General features: G+C 32.7%; 3 protein-coding genes and 1 pseudogene across 3 annotated transcripts; 3 read left to right on the top strand and 1 right to left on the bottom strand.

The window, feature by feature from the left end:
• The first annotated feature begins 1,313 nt into the window (after nt 1–1,313).
• Nucleotides 1,314–3,359, top strand: Tfb5 (transcription factor B5). The gene is made up of 2 exons (XM_089642488.1): nt 1,314–1,453; nt 3,173–3,359. Exons 1-2 carry the CDS (start codon nt 1,419–1,421, stop codon nt 3,357–3,359), a joined length of 222 nt encoding a protein of 73 aa, XP_089498614.1. The 5' UTR covers nt 1,314–1,418.
• LOC149415626 (meiotic nuclear division protein 1 homolog) lies at nt 1,995–3,166 on the bottom strand. The gene is made up of 5 exons (XM_089642489.1): nt 3,028–3,166; nt 2,772–2,908; nt 2,579–2,684; nt 2,275–2,421; nt 1,995–2,132 (listed from the first exon to the last, which is right to left on the bottom strand). Exons 1-5 carry the CDS (start codon nt 3,115–3,117, stop codon nt 1,995–1,997), a joined length of 618 nt encoding a protein of 205 aa, XP_089498615.1. The 5' UTR covers nt 3,118–3,166.
• A 55-nt stretch (nt 3,360–3,414) lies between the features above and the next one.
• On the top strand, nt 3,415–4,741 carry LOC149415624 (zinc finger HIT domain-containing protein 1). Its single transcript, XM_089642487.1, has 2 exons — nt 3,415–3,740; nt 4,178–4,741. The coding sequence occupies exons 1-2, from the start codon at nt 3,415–3,417 to the stop codon at nt 4,311–4,313; spliced, it is 462 nt and encodes a 153-aa protein (XP_089498613.1). The 3' UTR covers nt 4,314–4,741.
• Nucleotides 4,742–9,255: 4,514 nt separating this feature from the next.
• LOC149415623 (uncharacterized) overlaps nt 9,256–9,806 on the top strand; it is a 145,073-nt pseudogene continuing 144,522 nt past the window's right edge.

Genomic DNA, 9,806 nt, shown 5'->3' with positions numbered 1-9,806 from the left:
TGATCAATTATACACGGAAAAAAACACTTACACGACATTTACCAAATAAAGTTTTTCTTGGTGTATTATCTTACAAAATATTCATTTTTGAATACGTAACATGACGCACCATTGAAGAAAAAGACATTTTTTATGTGATCGTTCATCATTTTTAATGTGATGAATGGTTTGGAATAAAAAGGACAAACATGAGATTATTCTTGCCCCTTGTGCCACAGTAAATTGCTTACAAAGTTGCTTTCAATAAAAAAAGTTTTTACTCTTCTTTTCATGAATAAAAAATATGTATAGATTTAAAAAAAGTCCAAAAGTAAGGGCTTATAAAAAGAAGGGGTGATGGTAAATGATTCAAACCCCCATAGACCTCAGTATTTTGTTGGAAAAAATACAATAGTACTCATAGATACGCATGAATGTTGATATTCCTAAATTATATAGATGTCACCTGTGACAGAAAAAAAACATGCTTTAAAAAAAGAAACAGCGCCATCTGTTGGACGTAAAAACAAAAGCGTTATTGTTTCTTTGTTTGCACAGACAGACTGAGCCACAGCAACGCGTGGCGCGGTACAGCTAGTACAATAATATTATTTGCTCTTTAAACTATGTGTTTTTTACATTAACAGAACACAGGAGGTCCCAAGGAAAATAAGTCCAATTTGGGGATGCTGTGTGGAGGGTCTCTTAGGGAAAGAAAGGAGAGGAAGTTCTGGGAAGGAAAAAGGTATAAGGGTAAAAAGAAATCTACGGAACATTGGGTTCAGGACTGACGTGTCAATTCGTCCACTGGGGATTAACAGCCAGGTACCGATTTTTAATTAAATTTCATTACATTAACTCCAAACAGTAGGCCTCTATGGTAAATAAGTTCCTCTGAGCACATTCATAATGAGCACATTCACGAAACAGGACTGGAAAAATAATACATCAAATTTTCCATAAGGCCCCAACCTCAGAGGGGGGCACAGGAAAAAAAATCTCATTTTTGTATATAAGCGGAAAATTTAACAACAAGAGGACTTGTCTAGCAGAGGATTGAACTCATGACGCCTGGGTGGGAATCCAACGCCTTTGTTCACTCGGTTACTAACCGATTAAGCTGATTTATTTTAAAGCATTCCATTTTGAACAGCTATACTAAGTTTTCCAAAAAATAAAAATCGGAAGTATTTATTGGTGTACTCCCCGACCTAGAAAAATCAAAATGTGTGTCAAGCTGCTCCAAGCAAAAAAAAACATTTCCTACTTTTGGATCTCTGTGGTATCTGGCGTCGTCGAAAATCCATAGAATCATGGGTTTATTCAGGCTTATTTATGCATAGACCATAGACACCAACAAAGAATATAAATTACCGAAGCCAAAACCGAAAGCAAAAATTTCAACTGTCATTTTTTGGGCGCTTTATTAATGTTCGACAATGGTAAATGTTATGAAAGGAGTTCTTGTCGAGTGGTAAATAAATATACGAATATCTTTATTCCCATGTCATTATTGAACATTATTTGTAAGCTCAAGATTCACTGTTTTTCCTAAAAATATTCAACCATCTGACATAACCTAAAATGGAAGTCTCTCTTTAATTTCTTGCTTCAATTGTGATGAGGCATTGATTTTAGAAATATGTGTTACTTAGAGTCTTTTGTTTATCAAATTTTACTATTCATTTAACACAATTGTTAATATTTGTTTGGATTAGAAATTTTCACAGCGGTTCTACATTTTCAAAGAAGTTGTTCTATGATGCTGAGTTTGAAAAAATACACAAGTTGTGTGTTTGAATCGATTTATTTCAACTTATTTTATAACATTGTCCACAGTCTGACTTTAAATTTAAAGATAAATTCAAAATTATCAAAGTTTACTTTATTACAGTTGCCTTAACATTTAAAAAAATATGTTTAGTAAGTAATATAATTTAGCCGGCATTCAAAACTCTATCATGTTAAGTATAAACTATTCTACGTAATCTAATTATGGCAGTATTTAAGCTAATCTAGTCTACGTAATCTAATTCAGGTGGTATTCCAAATTGTTTGTTGAATGTGTTCTCATCAGATCCCATCACTGTCTTACACCAACATCTTACAGCAAATAGATTGTCAGTCCAACGATTACTCGCGGCTTTAGTTTCCTATTGGAGAAATAAATTAATGTTTCATTATATTAACATTTGAAATGTCACATGAAATAATAGCAGAATGTTGTTGAGAAGTTAATAAATTGTTGGTAATGTAAAAGTAATTTGTATTTGATCAATGTGGATTGAATGTTACCTCTGTATCTGATAGCATCTTATTTAAAACATCGGGATCAGCATGCGAGTATTTTTTGATTTCCGTTTGTAGTTGTAAATGTTTCTGATTTAGTTCGGATAACCTTTTAATGGCGTCACTTCTCTGTTGGTCATCCTCTCGTCCTGCCTGATATGATGAAACACATTAATTCAAAATATAATAATAGTTAATAAAAATCATAACAATTTTACATAAAAACATTTCTTCTCACACTTGTTACACATTATTCATAGAATTATAAAATTCTCAATAACAGATAGATAATAATACATTCCATATATACCTTTTCTTTTATCAATGTTTCTTGACCAACGCAGAGTTTCTTCTTGCATTCCTCCAGCTTTGTTGTGAGCTCATCTATTTTTCGTTTCTTTTCATTTTTTGCTTTGCTAAAATTACCCAAAAATTATTTTAAATATAAAGAATTTATCTGTAAAAGTACTATCGGTGTTTTTGAGTGCAAATTTGTTAAATACCTTGGAAATGCCCAGAAATAAATGGAAGTGCCAATTTTATCTGTATCGACCAGATTGTCATCAACTAGTCCTTGTACAACCTCCTTTACAGATTGGGCTACAATACCCTTTTCCTTAGGCGCTATCTTTTCGAGTTCCTACAACAATTTTACAAGAACACTGATGTTTACATTAGCACATCATGAACATGATCAATTTATTCAAAATATAACTTGGATGAATGGATTTGATTCCTTAACTGTACAGTTCTGATTACCTTCAACTGAAAGAATTCCTTTTTCTCATAGAAAAGATCTAGCATTCGAGTTCTCTTCTCATCAGCACTTACTCCCTTTCTTTTAGACATTCCTGCAGCAATAACAATATTCAGTTTAGTAATGTACATTGTAATTTGTTTTCAGTGACCAGGCTATGAAACAGTTTTTGCTTCATCTAGATGAAACTCTGGCATTAGGTAGGAAATTCATTCTACAAGATCTGGACGAGACCCACGTCTTTATATCGACCGATATTGTCGAGACCCTGCAGGCAAGAATCGACGATCTCATGGACCAGATTAACTTTCCCCTGCATGAAAAGGGCCAGTAAATTATAACATAGCGTATTGCAATCAGTATAATTTATAAATTGTCACAAAAACAAGATGGCAGCAAGAGAATCTGGAAGGATCAAAGAATCTGAAAAAAAGAGGATCTTAGATGATGTATCAAGAAAAAGAAGAGCGAGAAAAGCTCTGGAGGCTTTAGAACAAGACAACTTCCATGATGACCCTCATTCGGATCTGGTTATGTCCAAAAAGGTGCCCAAATTCCAAGACACCAACGAGGTTAAGGCAAAGCGGAAAAAGACAAAGAGTGCGGAGTATTACAAGATGCGATTCCGCAAATCCTTCGCACAGCTGCTAGAAGATGACGGAGCCTATAATCCTGATCCTCCCAATTATATATCGGCTCAGGCACCACCTTCTAAGTAAGAATCGGTTTTGTGCTTTAGATTTTTTTGTAATATTCATTGTGGATGCTGTTGGAAAGGTTTTTTTTAATGGAGTGATTATTTTGAAACATGAAGGCCGGCAATAAGTTATAAAAGCAACCTATTCTTATATGACAAATGTCAACCGTCCACACATAATTGGCGCGCTTTTGGGGTGTTTCCCGACCGTGCACCTGTGCCCAAGGGATAAATGATGTTAGTTCTTCAGAGCATCTTCCATTGAAATACTGGTATAGCAAGGACAGTTTTCCCATCTGAAGTCTGTGCTCCAAAGATTGAAAAATTGATTTTAGCTTCTTGCGGGCATCTCGATATACTTTAAAAACCTGGGCATTCTGCCCAGGGTATAAGAATGACACTGATTTTTTATTGGTTGGTTTTGTAAGTATGTGTTTTTGCTTATTATGTTTTAGATTCCCGGAACGCCATCTCTGTGCAGTCTGTGGTTTCCCATCCAACTATACCTGTCTTCCCTGTGGAGCTCGATACTGCAGCGTCAAATGTCTAGGCACTCACCTCGATACCCGCTGTTTGAAATGGACTGCGTAATAACAATCACCATACGATTTTCAAGTTCTCCTTATATGTATTATATACATTGATAGATTTCAATAATTATTATACTATTCGGAATTCAGAACTCCTTGGTATTATGATTGTATTGTCCGAGTTCATTAATAATTAAAGACTGTTGTATCATAAAGAGCGAACATGATAACATAAGTGATAATAATCTCTGTAAAATAAGTGTCAGTATTTTAAATTTACGAGTTTAACTGTATATATTATGTACTATTCAATATTATTATTTGTTTATTTTTTCTTCTCCATTTTTTGTTTTATACATTCCTTTCTGAAGGGAAATACTGTTTGTACTAGGTATTTCAATGTGTCAAATGCTTTCTAAAACCGCTTGTGCAGGGATTGTAATGTTACTACTGCCATTAAATAATAAATTAATAATTGATTCATATTTTAAATAGAAGTTAATAAATTATATTATTTTAATACTTTGTTCCTATTTATGATCCTTATCCAAACAAATAAATTACAGGTGCCATTTTATTCTATAAATAAACATGCTACGAATTTGTTTTATTCATATGTTGAACCTTTCTGTTATAATTATCCCGGTTAGCGGACGAGTGCACAGATGCCCGGGTTCCCTCCCAGGCATCGTGGGTCTAGACGAGTCCTCCATCATTTCACAAGCAAAATTTTCTGCTTATGATGGACATCGAATATGTTAAGATATTCGTAATTTGGGAATGTTGTATTTTCATAAAGAAAATAATCAATAATGTTCTGTAAATTATTCATTTCATTCACAACTTCAATAACTGTCAGGCACAACAGATATGTCAGAATGAATATTATTATCTATTGAAGTCGATGTTGACATGAAAACAATAACCTTTTCTTGTAAAAGAAGTGCACTTTATAATGAATTTACTAGTATCAATAAGGCATATAAACATTGTGTTTACTCACTTTCAGTACAAACAAACCGACTTCAGGAAAATGCTATAACAAAATTATATTATTTATGGAAATACTAACACAAAATACATAAAATAAACTGAACATTAAATAATCCACTCAAAACTGAACTGCCATGTTTTTCCCGCTAAGGGCAATGTTGCCAGGTTAAAATAAAACATTTAGATGTGTTTAATATGTTCAGGTACTTGGCAATTTTTTTTTTTTTTTTGTATTAGGCAATTCACCCTAAAAAGAGTGCTATGTAAAATCTTTGATGGGCGGACACAACAGTATAACTGCATTTTTGACCATTTAACGATTTATATGAGAAAATGTGTCTTTTGTATGCCGGCATCAATGGTATTAACAGTATAGTTACCTACACCAGTACTCAAAACATATTATGTTTTGAGTACTGGTGTAACTATACTGTTAATACCATTGATGCCGGCATACACAAGACACATTTTCTAATATAAATCGTTAAATGGTCAAAAATGCAGTTATACTGTTATGTCCGCCCATCAAAGAAATAGCTTATAATAAATAAATATAAAAATTTTCTTCTACATGGCAGATAAATATAAATATTGTGGTTTTTAATAAGGTCGAATTCACTAAAATTTAATTAAGATTTAAGATGTTATAATTCGTACTGTAGGTAATAAGATAAATAGGTCACTCCTAAATTTTCATTTTGAAAATCGACTGCTTTGGAAAAAAAGGTTCCAACTGACACAGGAGTGTTATGCAATAAAAACCTCTAAAATAATTTTTCGTAGAGCACATTATAGCATGACACTACTGGGTCAGTTGAAATTTAGTTTTTGTGTCTAAAGAATTGAATATAAACATATTTATTTTTGCTATTGCCATCTATGAACAGGTAGGGAAAACATTTGTTATACATTATTCTACTTGAACAATGATGCCACTGACGTGCACTAATTGGTAAGTATGTCGACAACATAAAATATTATTTTGTCAACCATGTTGTTGTATCGCGATGATTTTTGAGGTCTTGATTATGTTTTGATGACAGTTTGAACTTTGGAAAATGCTAGGAAGCTAAAAATATATTTTATATATGTTACCAATTTATTATTTTTTACACTTTTTCATCTATAGTACTTTCATCACTTTTGTTCAGTTTGCTGTATTTTCTGTGTATTTCAAATGCGCTTTATTTTCCTTATTTTTTCCGTAAAAACAAATACTTCAAATATTTTTTCTGGAATCCATTAATAAAATCATAAAAAATGGCCAAAATGAATAATTCTTATTTTTTTATATGAACGAGATTAAAGTGAAGGTACAGATTTCTTTAAAATTCCCCAAACAAAACGAATCTGTTTTCGAAATGTCGAGTTCTCTCAACTTTTCTATGATTGGAGTAAAAAATTAAGTAAAAATGTGGTTATTGTTTTTGACAACATTTTTCACGTTATTTAGATATGGTAATGTTTATTTTATATGCATACACCGGAAAGATAATAGTATCTAGTTTCTAAAACAGGGTATTTGTTTTTACGGAATATTAAAAAAACAAGAAATAACGCATTTGAAATACACAGACAAAATTTGGAAACTGAACAAATATGATTAAAGTACTGAAGGGTCAATTTAAAATAAAACATAAACAACATATTCATGGTTGTGCCATACACAAGGACAAGGTCGTTCGACACACATGAAATGCTACCGAGTTGTGTGGAGGTCTATCCTCTCCGCCTGCCCATGCGGAAAACAGCGTGATGGTTAGTTAGTTAGTAACCTATATGCGTATCCGTTGGAATATGTCCCACAAAAGTATTTAGTCAATATTCCAAGGTGCATGCTCATATTATTTTTGGCGCAACCCTGAATTCATTATTCGATCAAAAACTATTTATCGCCTCAATTCATTTGGCGCAAATGATCGATGTGAGTGATGCCTGCCATCTGTGTGTTCTCCGGCCAAGGTGCTCGCCCGACAGAGGTTGTTGTCCCCGCTAACACTAACTGTCACCTCTACCAGTCTAGACCCCTCCGCGGGTCATCGACTGACTGCCTCTAAAATTATTATTGTTCAAAACCTAACATTCTCCGCAATAATAATACTACGTGTTACGATGTTACGATTTACGAATATTCGAGCCAAACAACTTATGTCGGAGGTTATTTTTGAATTATGGCGGTAATAAAGCTTTATTGTTCTGCGGAGTTTTGTGCATTTTTCAAATTTGCAGAAATTCAAATTAAATTTGAATGGCAAATTGAACATTGGTTCGTTTATTTATTAATAGTTTTAAGGATTTCTAAATTTCCAACTACGTCAGATATTTAAGCGCCCTTGAGGTGATCTTTTGTTCTAGGCACCCTTAAAAATATCTCATAGAGTCTGTAATCACCGCATACTATGGATACGTATACTCAATGATTAAATACAAAATAGTTTTTTGAGGAAACCCAGTAAACGCCAAAGATGTTTTTATCATCCAAAAGAGGAACCTACGAAAAATTACAAACTCTGATCATCGGGATTCATGTAGACCAATTTTAAAATGTCTCAAACTTCTGACAGTGACGGACATATATATAATGGAGTTATGCCTGTTAGTTCGGAGTTCCCACAAAAAAACTCAACACTTAAACACGCTACAAGGTTCATAGAAAACTTATGAATCCCAAAAGCAAATAAAACTATATTTCAAAAAGGACCACACTGTATGGCCATTAAAGTAAATAACAACCTTCCACGTAGCATCAAACTAGAAACCGACATACTCAAATTTAAATCATCACTAAAAACATTTCTTTTAAACAAATGTCACTACACTTTAAGGCGATGCACTACGTCGTGTAATATTTTAATTGAGCCGCTATCAATAACAACCCTTACGTAGATGGCGATAAGGTTTAAATTCCCGCTTAACACCATCCGCCTGTTTTGATTTATGCAAGAAAAAAACATGGCCAAAAAGTGCCTTTTATTTTATTTTGTGGATGTTCAGGCATAAATATATTTTTTTTCGATCATTTTATAAATAACTTAATTTGCCACATTATACAATAAAATCATAACCAAAAATGGGTTCGTAAGTAGGAGATTTTGAACTTTTTTTGAAAGGCCTTTATATTATTTTTTCTGTGCCTATAAAAAGACTTATCTAAAAAATACTCGATTATTTCAAAGGCTAAGATGTTTTCTACTCGCAGTATTTAATTAAAGCATTTGAAAAATTTCTAGGCGACCTAATTTTCAAACCAAAAACACATGATTTTGCATTACTACGTATGGCATCGCCTTAAATGAAAACCTTACATAAATTGAATACCTATTTTTATTTTTTATTTTATTTTTTAATTTTTTTCTTTAACATGTACCTACTTGGGTTTTGTAATATAATGTGTATTTGTTGGGTTAGCTGGAAGAAATAGGATGTACCTATAAGATATACTCTTTTTACAAATTTTCAAGAAATAATAAATAAATAATTCCTCTTGATAAATAATGGTGTAAAAATATAAACTTTAGAGTTTCAAATCAGTTTTAATTTAGGTTAAAGTGAGTGTACCTATGTACGAGTATATATTGTCCTGAAAACATATGTTTGATCCTTTCCTCATCTGTGGTGTGTATTTACTACACATTGCTTCTAATATCTTTAATAACTCTATAAATATAATAAATTCTGCGTTCAGATTTTAGGTATTCCTCCGTTATACATTTATGCACCGAATTAAAAAATAATATTTAATATAGTTTTCAAATTCAATTAAATATCCGAGATTTTTGTAAGAAATCGGGAACAAATACACCAATACAATCAACCTTGTGCCATTGCTACGCGAAGAGTGTGCGAAGAAATGACACCCTATTGATGTCTCGCTTTACTTCGCTATGCGGGAAGATGAGAAATCCACTTGTCCCCAGTTCTATTTAGACCATCGATACCTACGACCGCATTGTGTAGCTACCACTCGTGACCAACTTGTGCAGGGGTACTAAAGTGAATCATTATTTCCGTTCGATAATCAAATAATAATTTTTGGTAAGTTCTTTTTCATTTATTTCCGAATACTGTGTTATACTATTACCTTATATTATAGTATTGAAAAGTGTGTATTACGTAACTATTTATCCGTGCGCTTTCGTCATTTAATCATTGATCTAAGATTTATTTTTGAATATTTATTTCAAATGTTACATTTTTTTTCTTATTCGTTATAATATTCAGTTAAGCAATACTGCGTTTTACATTATTTACAAAAACCCTTCCATTTTCAGGAAGAATAATGATTGACAGAAATTTAACAGAAGAAGAGATAGCGCAAGAACTTGATTATGATAGTGATTTTGAGTTTGAAATGAACAATGACATATCAGATACTGAAGATTTGGTCGAAAATTTAGAAGAATTGGACTCGGAATCGACTAGTGAAAATGAAGACGAGGGAGAAATACTAGTTTCAAAACATGGATTCGAATGGAGTGTATTACCACCATCGTCATCGAGACGTCGGCAATGCAATATTTTCAATGAAACTTCTGGCCTGAAAAATGGTAGTTTATTAGCT

The sequence above is a fragment of the Hesperophylax consimilis genome, chromosome 18, assembly GCF_061612785.1.
Source record: "Hesperophylax consimilis isolate HC1 chromosome 18, BYU_Hcon_1.0, whole genome shotgun sequence".
Classification (NCBI taxonomy): Eukaryota; Metazoa; Arthropoda; class Insecta; order Trichoptera; family Limnephilidae; genus Hesperophylax; species Hesperophylax consimilis.
Note: the sequence above shows the minus strand (reverse complement) of the source record. Positions and strands in the feature narration are given on the sequence as shown.